We start from the raw sequence: 19967 nt of genomic DNA, 5'->3' as shown, positions 1-19967 counted from the left end.
TCTCGGTAAAATACATCATCTCGGTAATAAGGAGGACCGATTCCAAATAGGCCTACATTTGATGGTAAAATGCATCAAAGGTAAATACTTCAATTATTTGGCCTATTGCCCAAATCTTGCGTAATACGAAGTGACTGTTTCTAACTTTACAAAATTTATTCAAAACTGTCCTGGCAATATCGCAATTTCATATTGCCTGAAAAAATAGAAAAATTTTTTATAGCTTTTTAAGCTAATTTTTTTTTTTTAAATACCGGCCAAAAAACCGATGCAGCAAGCAATGAATCCCCAAAATTGAAAATGAACGAAGAATAAATAATGCAAACTTACAAAAAAGGTTATGGTAAGCTCTGTATTGCATATAACATCAATATCCGACAATTCCTGCCCTTTTAGACCAGCAGAAGTGGAAACAAACTGTGGAGGCGAGTGCTTGCAAATAATATTCGAATGCCTCCAACAAGCAGAAATCCAAACTGACTGACCCGGAAATAAAATTGCCACTGCTTAGTAAATTCAGAAAAGGATGGCTCCGAGAATATCCGTTCATTTCTGTTCGAGGGATAATCGTGTAAAAAGTTGTAATAAGTAAATAATCTATAGTACTCATTTTTTCTCTTCTTTGCATTATCGTCGCTACAAATCTTGTTGATTTTGTGAGATTTTTGTGATGATGAATAAATCGTAATTGACGAGTCGATTGAATTTGCAACAATCCAATTCAATTTAAACTATATTGGTGAAAAGATGGCTGTACTTATACGCGAAATGAACTTACATAAAATATCCGTTTTCTCGCTACACAAAAATGCCAGAAGTTTCGTAAGTAGCCACAAAGATTAAAAAATATTTCAAGAGCTTATTTCTTGCTCGAAATGGTTTAATCAAGGTTTTTTAAATTTTGAAATGGACGCTGTGAAACTTTTTTTAAGTCAAATACGAATTGATTTATTGAAATTTTGACAGGTGATCCCCATTTCATTTTTATGCGTGCAAAAGCCATAAGATTTTGATTTATCCGGAATCTATTCCAAAATGTATTTTTGAAATTTTACAATTTCCTATCTCGCACTAGGCATCGACGCGGCATCCGCTTCTTGCGCTTTCGAAAGAGCAGAAAGAAAAACTTGCCAATGGACCAGATTTCGGAGATTTTGTCGAAGGAACTGTAACGCAAAATTATGACGGTATCAATTTGAAGAAGAAAAAAGGAGAAAGGTGCAAAATAAGATCTAATTGCGTCTGTTGAGTGAGGATTCTTTAAATCCCTTAATTTTGGAGGCTGTTTTCCCAGGGTTTCACTCAATCCTAATTGCACAAAATTTGCAATTTCCGACTCGCTGAGTGTTCATTTTGAATTTAGAACCTTGCGACATCTATCGCATGTTAGGCAATAATTCACTCAATCTGGTTAATCCAGATCTTTCATCTTAAACCAGATAACCAGGTTGGTTAATCCAGATTATTGATGAGTTGTATCAATATCCTTTCATTCAGGTTACGTCTCCCTCCTTGGCTGAAAACCGATCATCAGTCTAGTAAATATAACGACAATTATAGAAGGCTTAAAACTTCATTGAAGAAACTCAATTTACACACAGTAAGTAAATGATTACCAGCCAAATCTGTTGGTTATATGATTCGTATAGGTAGTTGTTCTTCGACGTCGCGGTTTGTTGGTTTTGAATATGATGAACGGATTTCAAATTCCAAGTTTATGTATCGATAAACCCAAGAAGGAGCCTACTCCACAGATTTGAGTTAAAGATTTGGCTCTAAGGTTGGAACATTAGAAGTGAAATATCTTAAACTACAGAGTCAAACTCAACCAACAAACTAGAACTGGGTTTTGAAAATTGATAGAATATCTTATTAAGATCTGCTATATCGAGCATCACTAAGACTCGTCATCAGCGGAAAAGCATCCTGGCCGCAGTACCTTCATTGCTCTATTTAACACCGCCAAAGATTTCTTTGACGGACAGGTTGCCTCTTAACAAAGCATTTGATGCAATCAGAAAACCCCTAGAATTCTGGAAAGATCAATCTGTAGGAACAATGCATTGGCTAAGTATATAGACTGGTGGCCGCTTGATTGTGTGTGAGTAGTACCGGTACATATTGATCGGATTATGTTGTCAGGTTTGCGAAGAAGCAAGGTGTCCGAATATCGGAGATTGTTGGGGCGGTGGTGAAAATCAGACCGCAACGGCGACGATCATGGTGAGTTTTAACGCAAGAAACGAATGATTGCGATATCGTTATTCCGGGTCCTGCTGTACAAACGGTTTAATATTCTTATAGGTTTTGGGCGATACGTGTACACGTGGATGTAGATTTTGTTCGGTGAAAACGGCGCGGAATCCACCGGCACCGGATCCTAATGAACCGGTGAATACTGCTCAGGCTATCGCCGATTGGGGTTTGGATTATGTAGTTCTGACATCAGTCGATAGAGATGGTGAGTGAGTTGTCATATTTTTCGTCACTATTCTTCAGTTCGAGTAGAATCTTGAATTTTTTGCATCGATATTTAACTTTTCAGATTTACCCGATGGAGGGGCTGCACACTTCGCTCAGACCGTTACGGAGATTAAAAAACGGTAAAATTGATAACATTTTTCAGACCATGAGCATCCTCCATTGGCGGGGATTTGAACCTGATGGCATCGCTAGACTCAGCCAGGGACCAAAACCCTACCTGATTAGTTCAAGTGCGCAGGTTCATGTACAGCATAGATGATGTCATTAGCCAATCAGAAATCACATTTCATTTTAGCCTGGGTTTTTCCGAGCTTTGAATATCCATGAATTTGCCTCAGCGAATTATACAACAGGCAATGTGATTGGAGCAGCATGTAGCAAACCTGCGCACTTGGGCTAGTCAGGCAGGGTTCCGTGCAGTTAGTTACCTAATCGTTGATGGTAAGCTTTTATAATCAGATGGGCTTATACCAACGTTAGGATGACAACGGCCAAAACATGGTTGAAAAAAGTAACGCTTCAAAAATATACTTTGTGGTTTGTGAAAGTATCCGATTTTGGATTGAACTAAACCATGGACAGGTTACTGACTAGATATCACGCTGTGGCCGAATCTCTCGATGACATCAGGTTCAAACCCCTACCGAGGGAGGACGCAGTTGCCATGAAGCTGAAGCTGTATCGATTGAAACGTGTATGATCTCATTACAGAGCATCTTCTACGCTGGTCGAATGTTTGACTCCTGACTTTCGAGGCGATTTAAAATGCGTCGAGACAATCGTCGATTCCCGTTTGGATGTTTACGCTCATAATATGGAAACTGTGAAAGAATTACAACTGTAAGCAATCTAGTAATGTACATTGTAGCCTGGTAATATTTTGTAGCAAGTCTACTCGCCTGTAGTTTGGTGAATTAACACGTTTTCGGTATATTTCTGTAGGTTAGTAAGAGATCCCCGCGCTAATTACGAACAATCGCTATCGGTATTAAAGCACGTTAAGTCGTATAAACCAATGATGATTTCAAAGACATCGTTGATGTTGGGACTCGGTGAAACTGATGATCAAATCATGCGAGTCATGGAAGGTGAGATCCATATTTTGATTTTGCATGGACATTGGTTCTCGGGCTGAGACCCTTATTTTCATACTGTTGGTATGTGTGTATGTCTTTGAGCTACTAAGCTTCATTAAAATGGGTGGTAATATAAGTGGCAGAACTTAGCACTAAAACTGTTTTTCAGCGACGTGATCTCGTCACTGAAGAACAGGGTCAAATTTCAAAAAGTTTTCTCGAAGTTCATAATTGATTTATTTCCCTATCATCATCTTCATAAGTTTAATTTTAGTTTTGAAAAAGTTTCAATTTCTATACAATTCTCATTTCTTTTTAGATTTACGTAAAATCGACGTGGACTGCCTGACCCTGGGACAATACATGCAGCCAACGAAGAGACATATAAAAGTGAAGGAATACGTTACGCCGGAGAAGTTCCAATATTGGCAGGAGATGGGCGAGAAAATGGGATTTGCTTACACAGCCAGTGGACCTCTAGTCAGATCATCTTACAAAGCAGGTAGTTATTCATTCTTAGCACCCCTATGTACGGATTTTCAGGATAAGGCGATAACATACCCGAGTACTTGAATCCCTTAGTTGTAACTGTTCTTTATGACTGCTGAAGAGACTTAAACATGAAATCTTATTAATGATAATCTTCGCTCGATTTTCAGGGGAATTTTTCCTAAAGAATCTAGCCATACAACGACAAAGTGTTACGGAATCTAGCTCCTAGAGGATGCATATTTTTATAAGATCTGTGATTTACCAGTATTTCTCTTTCAAGATACGTTTTGAGAGAAAAGAAACAATCTTTATTATACGAGTTATATACGAGACACCTTAGATATTAATGATTTGCGAAAATGTTCATGTGAATAAATTGTTTTTAATTATCAAACTGTAAATACATGTGTATGTATTGTACATATATTAAGATTAAGTGAATAAATTATAAATGACTTGAAAGGATTTTGTCGAATGCGGAACAATTGTGTTTATCCTTGCGTGTGGGACCACCAACAGGGAAGCTTTCATCGGCTTATATTATCTAAGTGGTTTCTTGGTTTTGTTCAACAGCCAAAATTTTGTTTCGAGTATATTGGCCTTATATTGTGAAAGGGCTGGAAGGCATAGTGACTGAGTGGTTGAAGCCAGGGGGTCTCGCAAGACCTCGGAATACCCTCAGAATTTTGAGTGCCCATTCAGTTAAAGGCATCTTGGCCAAAAGCCACAATTTTGTCGATAAAAACTAAAAAGGGCATTTTCTGTATAACAAAGGCATAATTTAGTTGGAAGAGTTCTAGAAACTGCTGTGAGAATGTCCTCTTATTGATTAGCCCTAAAATATTTGTCAATACCCTTTAATCTTACGCCTAGATCTGCTCCTTGGCTAGCTATTGGTCACTGTCTGTTCTCATCGATCTCCAAATGAGCCCCGTACATTGAGAATTCTTTAGATAAGCCTTCATAGATGGAAGGGGACTAAAAAACAATAACATATTACATTCGTGTACAATTAACCTGACAAATTGAAATTTAGAATAGGTGATAGTCAGGAATGGGGGAAGTGATATTTGTCAATTTTCTAGTCTTTCAATGGAATAACCAATTCTGAGGATTTATCGCCATAAACGTGAACATATTCTTGGTCCCTTCTTGAAGTTTCCACACTTGTTCGTTGTTCTATTGGATGTTGAAAAAACACCAAACATTTGAACAAAGGACTGACAAATAATCTGTATTAAGAGTAACCATTTTATTGAATAGTAATAATAATTGTATAACAGCTGAATTTTTGCTACCTTTTTTTTTGTTAATTCGGTATACACAATACACGCTACTACATGATCTGTCTTCAGAAACAAAATACAATACGTATTACAAAAATGTATCCCTGCAAAACAAAATATAACTGATGATAATCACAGTGATGAGCTGTATGTTAATGTATATCGCCGGATTCGAAGAGCCATTTTACGACAAAGCAATGAATTACAGAACATGTAAATGAACTAAGTTTAACGATTTTATTCTTCGAAGCTATGATGATTTTGATGCTATTACATTCAAATGTTCTAATTACCGGTAAGCATCTTACAAATAAAAGTCTTTAAAAACAATCAAAGGTATTCCCGATATAAAAAAACACCATGTTTTACACTTTTGATGATGTTGGTAGCTATACGTGATTCTATTTCACTAACTTTGTGAAAGTTGAAATGGATCGATGGACCATCTTCAAATGGAAGTAATGCACGCAAATAAGGGCACAATCGGCTGGAAAGCCGAGCTCACGCAAAGGTGAACAAATTCACAGTTAAGTATAATAGTATCGAACCTGGTGCATGTTAGCGGGATAAATATGCTTATTTTCGACGGGAGATGGAAAAGCTACAAGTTCCTCAGTTACAACAAAAAAATGATCCATTCTTACCAGCACAGAACGAAATACTGATTTCAGTTATACTCTGATACTGGTACTCATTAAACCCTCACAAGCATGTGCTTGATCCAAAATTTTCACGGTTGCTTTGCTGCGAGGAGTTAACAAGTTCACCTCAAGAGGCCCATCTATAACACAGTAGAACTCGCTTAATTCAGATTTTTCCATCCAGATTTTCATCGATTCGGATGAAAATATTTGGTCCATTTCACCCGAAACCATGTAAACTATTACTCTTAATTCCGAGAAATCTGTGCAGTCCCTAGTAATCCGAATTAATCGAGTTCTACTGTAGTGCTATTGGTCAATGGATATAATGGCCTGTGTCACTTTTGGTAGACAATGTATAATTTACAGCATTTTAATACCAAATGGAAATTAAATTTCGGGATTGGAAGCTCTATTTAAAGGTTAAAATACTCGACACCTTCGTTTGCCAAATAACATATTTTGTTAAGCCATAGAGATATAACCACAAACATATCGCAATTCTCGAAGGAATATACAAAAGGAAGGTACAGCCATGTTTACCTGGAATATCCAACCAACTGATAATTGATAACACAGTAGCTCGTGTACGGTACCATAAACAGTGAATAATGTTTAAAATAAAGAGAGGACGTGTAATGATTGTACTGAGGAGCTTGTTCTAACGCAATGAATTTCGACTGCCAGCAGTCAAGTTTACATATATCGTAATATAAGAAGCCTTTAAGATTGCGCAACAGATGATATTGCAGTAGCTGTGCGCGAGCGATTCGAACTCTGAACAGACGACGCAAGAATCATCCGTCGCGGGTAAACATACACGTAATAAATAATATGACATCATGTACACAAGCATGCAGGTAAAAATCGCCGAGGTTCATAAACCATTTACAAAATACAGCCATGAAAAAGAGTAGTGAATTCTCAAATGATTGATGATGATAATTACATTGTACTTATATATAAACAGCAAAAGCTTGCTAAATGTCCCTGATTACATTTCAAATAGATAGCCACTGTCTCATCTATCATGACACAGGAGGACCCAACGGTAGTTGATCATTTTCCAGAAAATCTTTGAGCTAGAAATAGCAGTTTATTTTTTTTAGGTACTGTACATACACGATAATAATATTCGGATTCGTTCACAGAATCACGCGGAAAAGACAATGTAAAAACGTACCAGAAAAATGTACGAAGACATATTTCTAATCAGGCATCGGAGAAACCAAATCTAAAAGCCTGAAAAAAATGCGTTAAATAGTTACATGGCATGATCACATGATTTCCCCGGATTACAGAACATGCAGATAGCAAACAGAAGATGAATTTGAAGTGTTTAATTTCGATGGCATGTTAGTTACATGTACACGTCTGCCATGGCGTCAATTAATATAGCGTTACCAATCACAACAGTGATATTCAGTTAAACCGAGGAGAAATCAACAACAGTTAAATTCATCCTCGCTGCAGTACAAAATGAGTATTTGAACCGACTGGCCTGAGGTTATAGCGCCCTACTTCGTACTAATACAACAGTATGTAATTATCGAGAGAAAGTCACACCTAGGTGTGTCGTCGCTCACTTGCAATGCCACTTATATCCGTTTATCACAAATACCACAGAACTGTGTAATAGTTCTACGGAAATACGTACCAGTAGTTTAAAATTGTTGAACTCATCTTGAGCAAATATTTCACGAACAAAACCAACTATGCTAACGCACCAGTCTCATTTTTATGTTTAACGAAGACTAAGTTAGACTCAAGGGCTAATCTTATTCAAATGATCACAAACTATTACGGAACTGGCCAGTGACGAATCAAAGCGAACTTATCAAAACAAACCCAATTCCAGGTATGGTATTCGAGGGTTATTGGATACTCAAGTGCAAGGTATCCTTTCTGGATAAATGAGTAATGATGGTTTTCGTTGCAACAAATATGGCCGAAATCAATTTTTTCTCGGTTGCACTCAGGGTTACCATGCATCTTGAGCATGTTAAGGCAAGTATGTACAGCACCCAAATTGAGTTCACCCTTGGAAAGTTGTGCAGAGTGCAAAACTAGTACAGCTATTGATAAAGATGCAGCTCGAGTGATAGTACTAAGAATTGTATACGTTCTGATAAATTCGCCTTTATTTTCCCGTCTAGTAGACCGAGCCTGGTTAGGGTGTAGAGCAATACGAATTCAAGTCATCACTAAAAACAGGAGCGGGTAGGGCTTAATCCAGGCGAAATTACATCAACTGTACACGATTTGCCTGATCGGACTTGACAACACTTGCCTAATTAAAACATTGAATTAACACTGACCACACCTACAGGTATGGAAATACCATAACGAGTGAAAATTAAAATATTACACATATCGTTTAAAATACCGAGTCAAATTACAGACTGAACACACGAACCAGTTTATTTTTCAGTAAGGTTTATTTCTTTTGAGGTAGGGAGAAAGAGAACTTTATTATCATTAATTTTGATTACGGTACGAGCGCCCTATTCCCATTGGGTCGATTCAAGAAAATAATCATGTTAACCAGTCGACTAAAAAAAGGTCGGGGAAAAAAAACAGAATTTCCGATAGATTACAGTTTTCTACGATTAAACCTGCTTATACGAAAGCGTATACGCTTAACAGCGTAAGTCGACGCCGAGGTCTACCGTAGCAAATTCATACATCGTGATCTGTCATTTGAATGAAAAAGTTGCTACAATGAGTAAAACAATACCCAACAACCGTTTCGATATTTCATATTCGGTCGAAATTTGTCCGTATCACTAATAGCTTATTGCACACAATTCAGTATAATATTCATGTACTTTCGAGTGAGAACTATAGAAGACATAAATATGCTTCTCACGCGTAATACGCGAAACCATTTTGTTTTTTAGCGTTTCTTCATCGACAAGTGATCCATTTATTACGACGTGCAAACTATCATCGCGTTTTGTATATTTGTGCCTCGGCCAAACTCGAAATACTTGTACAAGTATTTCATACACGTACATGTACATAAGAATAATGTTGACCAATACCTCTTGTTCCATACCAGACTACCTGATATATCTCTAATCGTAGGAAGGAGAGAAATTTGACATGAAAAATAGTGGTTCAATTGAAAATGAACTAGAAATTATTCTAATTTTGAGAGTATTTCGATCTTTTTGTGATTAGTTGAGCTCGTAAGAGGAGAAACTCGACTACTCTCAAATACCGGTAGTAGTCATAGTCAGGGCTGCTTGTTTCGCATTCGTATGCTATAAAATGGAACATCCGCTAAAGATTCCAAAAGGCAAAATTACGCGCGCTTAATTCCAATTTTAGCACGCGTTGTATCGAACACAAGGCCGAAGACACGTCAAACAGTATTCGATGCAAGCATTAAATGCATTCGATAATCATATATTAACAATAATAATAATTATTATTATAATAATAATAATGATAGATGACATAATCAATTATAATATTCATAGAAACAATTACATATCGTACTCATTTCATACTAAAATATCGACAATGACATTAATATATCAATGATGATTTTACCCTGTAGTCTATTAATAACAGGTGAAAGAGACAGAGAGAAAAGCGTCGACAGATCTTTTTTTAAACGGGTAACGAGCCGTCGTTAGAACAATTCGACGAATGTTCGAGGGAACAGGCCGGTTTTACCGGTGCGCGCGAGGGTGCCTTTGAACCAGCCGTCGTCGCGTTTTTTGTGCACGTAAATGACGTCGCCCACTTTCAGTTCGAGTTCTATATCACTAGTGGACGGGTAGGCTACCACGCAACGATACCTACAAATAGAACATCAATTAGTACAACAGCGATACCGACACATATTTTTGCTTCAAGCCTCTAAGTACACTGTCCTTAAGGGTGCCATTCTCCCCTGGCAGGGATTAGAATCTGATGGCATCGAGACTCAAAACTGGTAACTTCGTGCGAAAGCCTGCCACGCTAGACCAAGTGCTTACTTAGATGATGTCATTATTAGCCAATCAGATATAATTCATTTTAGGCCGGGTTTTTCCATTTGTAGTTTAGCCGTGAAATTTGCTTTGGCGATAATACAACGGGCAATTGATGCTATCAGTTTTGAATCCCTGCCAGGGGATGATGCAAGGTTGGTGGATACTCGATTTGACCGGTATTGTAATAAGGAACAATCGAATTAGAAAATTTTCCGGAAAAAATTTCAAGGAAGAAAAGTTTTTTTCTGTTTGTTTACAGATAGTATAGTGAAACCCGCTAAATCAAGATCAGCCTTAATCATGATTATGAATGGAAGAATTGAAATCAACTACTGTTACATATCGCACCAAAAATAGAAGGAATTTCATTTGGAGAAATAACGATCAGGGGCCAGTTTTATAGATCAGTTTTAACTTTTTTAACTGAGTGGTAAACTATTAGTAAATTTAGTTAACCCAAAGGCACAAGTTGAAATCAATTCTATAAAACTGGCCTCACGATCTCGGAATATCGACGTTTCGATTGACAATAATTCACGATACCTTTCTCTCATGAGCGGCTTAGGTCGGACAGGTTTCGCCGCCGAGCTCATTTCGACGAGCGCCTTTTTCTGCAAGCTGCCGCCGTGGTGTTTAACGGAAGGCGGAGCCGGTACCGTTAATATACCGCCGGTGCTGTCGATACCGGTTAACGAACTCGATCGACCGTGACTGATCGACACGTCGCCGATCTCGCTGACTGACGGCGCGTGTTTCGTGCTGGCTTTACTGCGTCCGTGCTGTTTCAGGTATTTGATGATTCCGCCCTTTTCTCGATCTTTTTTATCTTTCGACTGCAATGAAAAAAGCGGTCTATTCAACAATGTTGCAATGGATTATATATATTATCGTAACAGGTTCTAACAATCATTCACCTGATGCTACAATACATTAACGGAAGCTACTTTACATATACATTAGTAGCGAAAGCTTGTACGTCAAATGAAATAGTTAACCTATATAGTACTACTCGTCTCGTAATTATTACAGTTCAGGGTGGCCACTTTCCACCCATTTACAAATCCCTTGTGTTAAACCTTATTTTTCCATGATATAACACAAAATTCCTTGAGTAAACATGAAGAATTTCTTGGTTTAAAAATGTTTTAATTGACAGATGTTTCATCGACAGCGGGACAAGTGTGTACAATATCAACGTAGGCACGAGCCCGAGGCGTCGATGAAATGAACGGGAATTTTCTTCGAGGAAAATATAAACGCGAACTCGATCATACGACACCTACCTTGCTGTCTTTACAAGCGGCCATCGGAGGCGGGGGTGGTGGAGACACTATAAACGAAGTATCCGTCGAGGAATGTACCGGCGTAGATGGCGCCGCCGGCAACGGTTTGTTGTATTTACGCTGCGGCGGCAGGGCTACCGTTATCACTCCGGAATTGCGTTCGGCCGGAGCGCTGTTACGTCGCGTCGACACCTGACACATCACGTGCACGGGGTCGTCGTGGTTACGAGCCGGGGTCGGCGGTGGTTGACTGGAAGGCGAAAGATCGACCAAGTTGGCGGTTTTCGGCGGCAGTGCCGGCGGTTGTAAACTCTGCGATGACGACTCAGATACACGCACCTTTGAAATATATGAGCACAGAAATAATAAAGAGGTAAAATTTTGCAATAAGTAATGAATAAAGAGCTAAATATGTTGTTTTTTGTGTAAAACCTATATTTCAGATCTTTAAAAATCGTTAAAAAATGTCAATGTTTTGATATCTTAACTTTTTGGCTTATGTTTATAGAAATAACAATTTGAGTGACACTGATCAGTGGAACCTCGTTTTAATGACACAAATCGAATGATTTATCGGTTATTACAATCCTAGACTTATAGATCAATTTCATTAATTTCATACTGGATACAATGAATTATCCGTTGTTACGAACATATTTTCTCGTACCCCAAAGTTCGTTTTAACAAGATTCCGCAGTAGCATAATGTGATTACGCTTAACCCACAAAATCCACAGCCTGGTATGCTTAGAAATATGGTTCAGCACATTCATTATATCAGAAATGTATGAGGTGATATGTATCAGACTATCGGAAAACTGCTCTCAAATTGGTGAATTTCGCTAAAACTTTATTCGGAAAAACCTTCGATTCTCTGATTCTCAACTCGGTGAAATATTCAGCTCAAGCACTACTGGGTAAAGCCGAATTTCTAGTATACAATCTATCATAAACCCTAGAGAAGCAACGTATTCATCAATGTACACTACCTGATAATCAAGACTGGGTAATTCTTGAGCATTTGAAGAAGACTGTGGGCTTCTGGCTGGAGAATGGACAGGCGGGCCTGTTTTGTGCCTGCAATTTACGAACATTAACAAATTAATCGATCTAATAAGTGAAGTTTTCTCGTAAAGATGTTCGCGAAAATATCTTCGATATCTAAACTTACTTGACTAACTGTACGTAATTACCGGGGAATACGCCGAGCTTGCCGGTTTTCAACGAGATGCCCTTGAACCAACCGTCCTGACATTTTTCCGACACGGTGTAGTGCTCGCCTTTCACGAGGGAAATTTCATCCTCTTTTTGCGGCTTGTAATTATAGATGGCCACGTAACTGTGAAAAAGAACGCACAGTCACAACATGCGTTACGCGAATAATTTGTTGATTAACGTTTTGAAGGAGTTTTTATGGATTCGAGCAGTCGTAGGAACCTTGTTATAAGTAACTGCAATCTATTGTAGTAATTCAGTCAAACAAATCGAATAACTGTTTCTATGTTAATTTTCCTTTAGTTTGTATCATCTCTTATTACTTAAATTAGTCTCTTCGACTCTGGATTGTACGTATATATATATTTCATAATTTCTGTTGTAACTCAGTATTCCTGCAGATGACTATTAGGATAATACTCGAAACGTTGAATAAACTACCAGCTCCAGTTACATTTTAGGACCGTTTTTCATTATAATTGTGGCATTCTCTCGACAAAATCGAATAACAACTTACATCGGAGGTGGCGGGGGTGGTGGCTCACTCGGTGGAGGACCAAGATTTTGATTATTCGACGCGGTCACATTTGTAGCCAGACTTCGGTTTCCGGTCACGATTATCTGAATCAATCCGGAGAAAAATTAAAATGAAGATTTCTTTTTCCAGGTTTGTAGCGGTAAAAAGCAGTTTTAGTGAATTTTTATGTCTGAGATTGACAATGTAACTGCTACCGTAATCATGTTTTGTAAAATCATAGCAAGTTTAGTCCACGTGTATAAGATACATAATACAATACATATGTAATCTGTTCTGTAACTCGATTGTAAATTCTTATTTACGAAATAAATATATACCGGTATATATAACCTGTAGATAAAATCGCTTATGCCATAAAATGCACTGGTAAGTTAATTGCCCAGAAGTGATGCAGGGCGATGTGTGCTTGGTTTGTATTTATTTGATCAACACCTACGTAAGTAGCACGATTATTACGGTTGTGATAAACTTTTTTCAGATGACTTCCGGGAGTCAAAAAGTAGCACTTTTCAGACATTGCCCGGTTTCATAGACTGAGTATCAACCTCAATCTGGATGACAACCACCGTAGTAACAATGAGAAACCATGGCAACAATGAGAAACCATGGTTATAGCTGACAAATTTCAAAATATTCCCAGGGACTATCTTTCTTCCATATATACGAAAACCAGCCCATTTGAGAAGTTTGAAAATGAAACATGGTTGAGAACGAGGAGAGAAAACTTGTTGAATTTATTACCTGTGAATTTTGACTGACCGCTTTCGGAACGGAAGTCGCCGACGTAATCTGTACTTGCGGCGTAGACGACATCACTGTAGCTAAGGCTGGCGTCGGAACGGCCATCGACTGGTGTCGCGGAGCGCTGGGAGGGGTACTGGTGGGAGTGTCCGGATTCGAATGAACAGCAGATGAAGAAGTATGTTGTTGGGTGACAGCAGTAGAAGGACAGGGACTCAGACCGGCCGGACTCGACGAACCGGAACGCGGCGACTCCGTACGCCGGTGCAACGACGAGTGCGGCGACGAGCTCGGCGAGTTTGATTGATGCCTCGATATCGCGGCGACCGGCGACGACGTCAGCTGCCGCGAAGACGAGGCATGTTGAGGCGACGGGGCGGGAGGACGACGAGATGAGGGCTGGGTCGGCGGAGGGGTCGATTTATGTCTGGAAAACAGAGAGTATACTACGTTATCGTACATAGTTTGCCATCGGACAGACGGACAAGCCAAATCACCGGGTTTACTAATAAGAAATGTTTCGATATTGAGTACTTTAGATTTGCTACTATTACGACTAGGCCAGTTTGGGTTATTTGTCGTTTTCGACCTGCAATGAACAAATCCACCACATTCAAAATCATCGATTCATTATTATGATCCCTAAGCTTGTCACACCTAATTAGCCTGCCATTGATTTGAAAACTAGGTTGGTTCAGATGTCACCAAGCTCTGAAAACGGCTCTGCAGATGGGTTAAGATTCGATCAATTCAAATCTCAAATCGACGTCATTTTTAAGCCATTTCGACAGTTTCCATTCAGTGGACTGAATTTAAGATCTTAAGATTGATTTGGCTAGGTCAGCTAAATGAACGCAGCTATCATACGTATGAAAACGATCAAAATCGAGTTTTACGAAGATGAATTTACTTACACTGATTTTGATAAGAGTTCTTTAGCTGCATGATTCAACTGAAAACCAAAAAGCAAATTTATCACTGAATCTATCAATACAGGATGACGTTCCTATTTCAATCTGATGTACACGAAATATCGTTAACACGATCATTAACATTTTAATTGCCGAGGAAATGTGCAACGATTACTATTTCGTGATAAGCTGCCATATACGACGAGGAAGGGTCTAAAAACCTCTTGACTTATGAAACTAACTAATGTCGACACATAAATCGAAATGAGTGATGTTAAGTCGAATCTAATGATAAATACCTCGACGAAAGCAATGGGAAAGATGCCAATTTTTTCGCCGAGTTTCCCTTCGGCCCAGTTCTCATCGACTCGACGTAGGACTGTCAATATATCATCCTAAAAATACCGAAAATCATTATTTCTACTTCCCTAGATAGATCTTACCGGGAATTATGATGATATTTCGGATGTTCGCTTCCGTGAAATATATTGAAAAAACGTCGTCGCGGCTAACCTTTTTAAAGAAGACGCAGTCTTTCCCGCTGTCTTTATTATCGATTTGAAAGTCATACAAAGCCTTGCACTTCGGGGAAGAGTCGGGCAGCGGAGTTATCACCTAAAAAATATATCATTCGATCGTTTAAGCTAAATTTATATAGCAGGGCAATCAGTGGTGGATCCAAGGAGGGCCAAAGTGGCCCAGGCCCCTATTTTTTGCCAGGATAACATTTTCAAAACGTAGCATAAGAAAGTTGCACATATAGTGGCAAATCATTGCTGGTCATTTCGTTCTAGTCGCTCTAGATGCTCAGAAAATGAACCATTTTTTCTGAAAACATTTTCAAAGAGTAAGAGGCTTCACGCCTACAGTGCTCGCGGTCATGAACCAAGTACGAATGTATATACAACTAGGCCTAGGATGTTTCGGCCCCCTTTTCAAAATTCTTGGATCCACCCGTGGAAATAAACATCGAGATGGATTACTTTGACAATCGAGTCTAAATTTTCATACAAATCAATATTAATCAGTTACATAATCGATAAACCAACCCATTTCACTAATAATTACTGTCGATTACAGGCCCGTAGCTGGTGAGTTCGTTAGTAATTTGGCTGGTACGGTACGGGCCATCCTCCAAGAAAATTTTCTAAATTTTCTATCTCAGATATGGCCTCTGAGCAATATCCGTTGATATTACAAAGGTCTAAGTAGATGAAAAAATTTTAACACATATGTAGTATGATGTAATAGTTGTAAGTAAAACGTTTCTGCTTCATATTTCCTTTTAAATTATAAATGAGCGGAACTAGAATTTTTTCAGGCCGCGGGCCGGGATTAATTTCTTCATCGATCGGATAAAAAATGATGACGACGATATATACCTGAACATAGCTCGCCGGGAAGAAACCGTGTTTACCGTGGATCTCGCCGTGGAACCAATTATCGTCGACCTGTCGACGCAAATATATCAACTCGTCCTTCTTGAATGAAAGATCGCTGCGAGAGAAAGAAAAAAATGAGCAAATGAATGAATGAAGAAATATGTAGCATTACGCGCCGCTACTCGTTCTGCCTGTCAATCAACAGAACTAAGATGTAACGATAATCCGAGTGCGCATTCCTGCGGTTTACGCATAACATAATACACTCTGACTATAGTTCGTTCTCTCATAAACTAAGCGTAAAGTGGACTATAATATCATCTACCTACACTCGGTACTCAATCTATAATGTTATATATCGTCATTATCCGTGTTCAAATTCATTATTTTAGTCCCAATTTCTGTATTTTATTTTGTAGCACCTTGCCTTACTCGGACATGGTTAACTTAAGACTTTTGACTAGCTTGGACAAAAATCGAATTATCTTTCTAAATTCCTAAGTATTTTTCTATCCATTACTCGAACTGATTTTGCCGGTCCCAGTTCGTTCGAGTTAGGCCATTTACTTTACAGATATACATCATATTCATTAAGTACAATGTACTCTTTTTCTAGAAGTCACGTTTAATTGACTATTATTTATCAATCTACAATTACTAATTACATCATCAACTATTTTCCGTATGAGGCACAGTTGATAGTATATAACAGATTTCTACGTAAAACATATTCAATACACTGAGCCTTACAATTACTAATAGTTATTGGTAATCGTTTTCGAAATGTCTGTTTTTATGCGCGCCTATCCGAATCATGAAAACAATATCTGTACGTCATTATTGTATTGTTAGAATGATAATCGTTCGGCTTACCTTGGATCTAACGCGTCGTAGTTATACAATGCCTGAGCGCACGGCCGACTAACATTAATCTTCTAAAATAAAGAATGAAAAAAAAAAGTTTCATGAATAATTTCGATTTCGATTCATGCCCCCGTCACGTGAATATCAAGAGGCATGCACTGACCTGTTTTTGCGATAATAATTCACTAACAGTTAATCGGTTAATAGTCGTCGACTAATGAAGCGAATTAAATTCCCAGAATACAGGAAACGGCTTCATAAATGTATCTACTTTTTGGCACTGTCTCATGACCTTCGACGTACACACTGTTCGCTATTTACAGAACTGAATTTGACCACAATATATGGTTGCATGTATTGAAAAATTCCCTATGGACTTTGGTGGAAATTTTCGAGCCAGCGGCTACAACTAGCGGTATCAAATTGGGAAAAATAATTTACAATTCATTTCTTTTCGCAATAACTTAAAATAAAATCATTTTTGATCGCAAAATTGATTATTAAAGAAAATAAATTTTTTCGTTATCATCATATGCGATTTAGATATATCAGGCTAAACATGAATTGATGAGAGAAAGTAACGTTGGACTGAATAACCAAACCTGAATATAATATATCTGCACCATTTTGAGTTCCTTTTCAATCAGATCCCAAACTGTGCCTAATTCCCAACAATCTATATCCATTGTAGTGTAGGCAGCCGTGATGGTGCTTACCGTTGTTGTATTACGAGCACAACAGGTGAAGGAAGGAATTCTCGACATCAGAGAGGAGGGAATGAGTGCTTCGAATATCGTTTTAGAAGGGCTCATCCTCGCCTAAATCATGATCATTCTACAAATGTCATCACAACCAGTAACAACGCATCTTTCTACCGAGAATTCTTCTTTCCACGTTACTCGCAAGTATTTCAAAGGGTCAAGTCTGTGAGGAAAGTCAGTACTTTCAGAAGTGATGACTATTACTAAATATAGGCATTCATAAGGCTATGAGGTACTGTTTGAATATTGATTTATGACGTAGAGCTGTTTGAATATTAATTGCTTCAATTCATTCCAATGAAATGTGTGCCAAGTTTCACAAAAAGGTATAATTCTTAGATCGAATTATTTTCTTCTTCAATTCAGTTCATCTGAACTCGATTTAACAGCTGATGATCTCTGTGAATTTGGAATATCGAAGCTCTGAGTAGCAAATCTAATAATCGGGCACGAAAAATATTCTAGCTGATATAGGTCGGTGCATAGAATGTGCCCAAGAATCTAATTCAATGTCAGTCAAAAATGTGTACTCTCCTGGGGTGGGTTTCATAGATGTGGAAGAAAAATAGTCCCTGGGAAAATTTTGTAATTTGTCTGTTAGAACCATGGTTTCTCCTTGCAACTATGGTGGTTGTCACCCAGATTGAGGATTTACCCCTAAGGATAACTTTGTTACTCGGTGTACGAAACCGGGCCCTGGAGTATAAGGATCCTAATATTTTACAGGGTGGCCACTTTCCGCCCATTTACATATCCCTTGAGTTTCCCCTGAGTTTTCCATGTGATTACACAAAATTGTAAGAATGAATTGGAGAAATTTGTAGGTCTAAAAATGCTAGAATTCATTCGTTTTTCATTGAATCATGTACCGATAAAGAAACACGTGGTCAATAGCATTTTATCGGAATTCCCCTAGTTTTTGGTTCTGGAGTTTTCCAGGTCAGTGGCCACTCTGTTCTACACGAAAAAAGGTTAAATTCCGAAAAACTGTAAGAGAGCTCACCTTGAGAGAATGATGAGTCGTGGAAGATTGATGAGGTTTTTCCGCGCCGGGGTCCGCGGTTTGACCGATCCCCGCGTGAACGGTCGTCTGTTGAACGGCGCTCAGTCGACATTGCGTTTTCAATCCTTCCAACAAACGCACGAGCAGAATATTCGGCGGCAGGTTGTCGACGGCGATATCGACGAGCGTCCGACATTCGGGACAGCGCAGTTCGCTTTTCGCGCAGACGATCTCGTCGAGGCACCGACGACAGAACGTGTGCTGACACGGCAGAACTTTACTCGACGAATCGAGCTGCTCTAAACACACCGAACATTCCAATAATTCATTCAACGCCTGTTCATCCATTATCCATTTCTGATGAAACCAGGACTGAAAATAGAAAAGGAGGAACGCTTGAATAAAGCTTAACTCAACTTTGAGAATTTCTTTATATGAATAAATGTCAATCAAAAGCATTCGTTTAAATAAAATTTCTTGTATTTTTCTGAATCATTTTTTAACTACTGAAATGTTACAACAAAGGTTGTGGGAATTCAGATCTGAGATTTTCTGAATGCCAATGATTATGTATCTTTCCATACCAAGTTAATCCTTTTAGCGGGACAGGTGACCAGTGATTGCGGTCAGTAACCTGTCTGTGGTTGAGTTTCACGATTTGATATTTTCACAAACCACACTGTTGGTATAAGCCCACCCGATTATAAAAAGCTTACCACCAACGTCCGATTAGGTAACTAACTACATGGCCCAGGCCGCGGGGACAGATACCCCTTTTTGGGGCTTGATATCGTTACATCCAATAGCCCTTTTTGTCAGGTTTCTTTCTACTCCCAAAAATTCAAATGCTAAGTTCGGCCTGGCATTGATTGTAGTAGGATTCGATTAGGATTAGTATAGTATTTGTGATGATAGGCAAGGGTTTTTTATGGAATTTGGAAGAAATCAACGAAGAAAATTAATGTTCGTCTCCGTTCGATTGAACCCCTCCCAACTCTCGAATTGTCTCTCAACAGCTCCCAAACATTTCACTAGAGTAGGATTAATCCATCAGCTTACCTTTCTAATTTAAAAACGTCGTAATAATCCGATAATCTATATTAGTTCAGTGGAATTATCGAATTATCAGCAGGACACTTTGACAGACCGAACAACACCTTCCTATAGCGGTGGTTGTTCTACATCCGCAACATGTGAAATATAGTTTCCACTTCTATTCACTTAAAAGCTCCAAGATGCAATAAGATTGCTTTTTCATAGACTTTAAACGCCAAAATTAGGGTTAAGATATTATAGCGGGTATAA

The 19967-nt window shown here is 38.5% G+C and overlaps 2 protein-coding genes across 2 annotated transcripts; one reads left to right on the top strand and one right to left on the bottom strand.

The window, feature by feature from the left end:
* The first annotated feature begins 737 nt into the window (after positions 1 to 737).
* LOC141905643 (lipoyl synthase, mitochondrial-like) lies at positions 738 to 4499 on the top strand. The gene is made up of 10 exons (XM_074794602.1): positions 738 to 822; positions 1076 to 1218; positions 1498 to 1600; positions 2143 to 2223; positions 2305 to 2461; positions 2546 to 2603; positions 3196 to 3324; positions 3427 to 3572; positions 3880 to 4062; positions 4220 to 4499. The coding sequence occupies exons 1-10, from the start codon at positions 748 to 750 to the stop codon at positions 4279 to 4281; spliced, it is 1137 nt and encodes a 378-aa protein (XP_074650703.1). The 5' UTR covers positions 738 to 747; the 3' UTR covers positions 4282 to 4499.
* Positions 4500 to 9526: 5027 nt separating this feature from the next.
* LOC141905680 (E3 ubiquitin-protein ligase SH3RF3-like) lies at positions 9527 to 19784 on the bottom strand. The gene is made up of 14 exons (XM_074794652.1): positions 19722 to 19784; positions 18663 to 19034; positions 16908 to 16969; positions 16035 to 16149; positions 15166 to 15267; positions 14952 to 15047; positions 14656 to 14693; positions 13742 to 14168; positions 12980 to 13083; positions 12419 to 12586; positions 12237 to 12324; positions 11249 to 11587; positions 10509 to 10798; positions 9527 to 9788 (listed from the first exon to the last, which is right to left on the bottom strand). The coding sequence occupies exons 2-14, from the start codon at positions 19008 to 19010 to the stop codon at positions 9620 to 9622; spliced, it is 2346 nt and encodes a 781-aa protein (XP_074650753.1). The 5' UTR covers positions 19011 to 19034; positions 19722 to 19784; the 3' UTR covers positions 9527 to 9619.
* Between the last annotated feature and the right edge of the window lie 183 nt (positions 19785 to 19967).

Source organism: Tubulanus polymorphus, chromosome 5 (assembly GCF_964204645.1).
Source record: "Tubulanus polymorphus chromosome 5, tnTubPoly1.2, whole genome shotgun sequence".
NCBI classification, from domain to species: Eukaryota; Metazoa; Nemertea; class Palaeonemertea; order Tubulaniformes; family Tubulanidae; genus Tubulanus; species Tubulanus polymorphus.
This window is presented reverse-complemented; position numbering and strand designations above follow the sequence as displayed.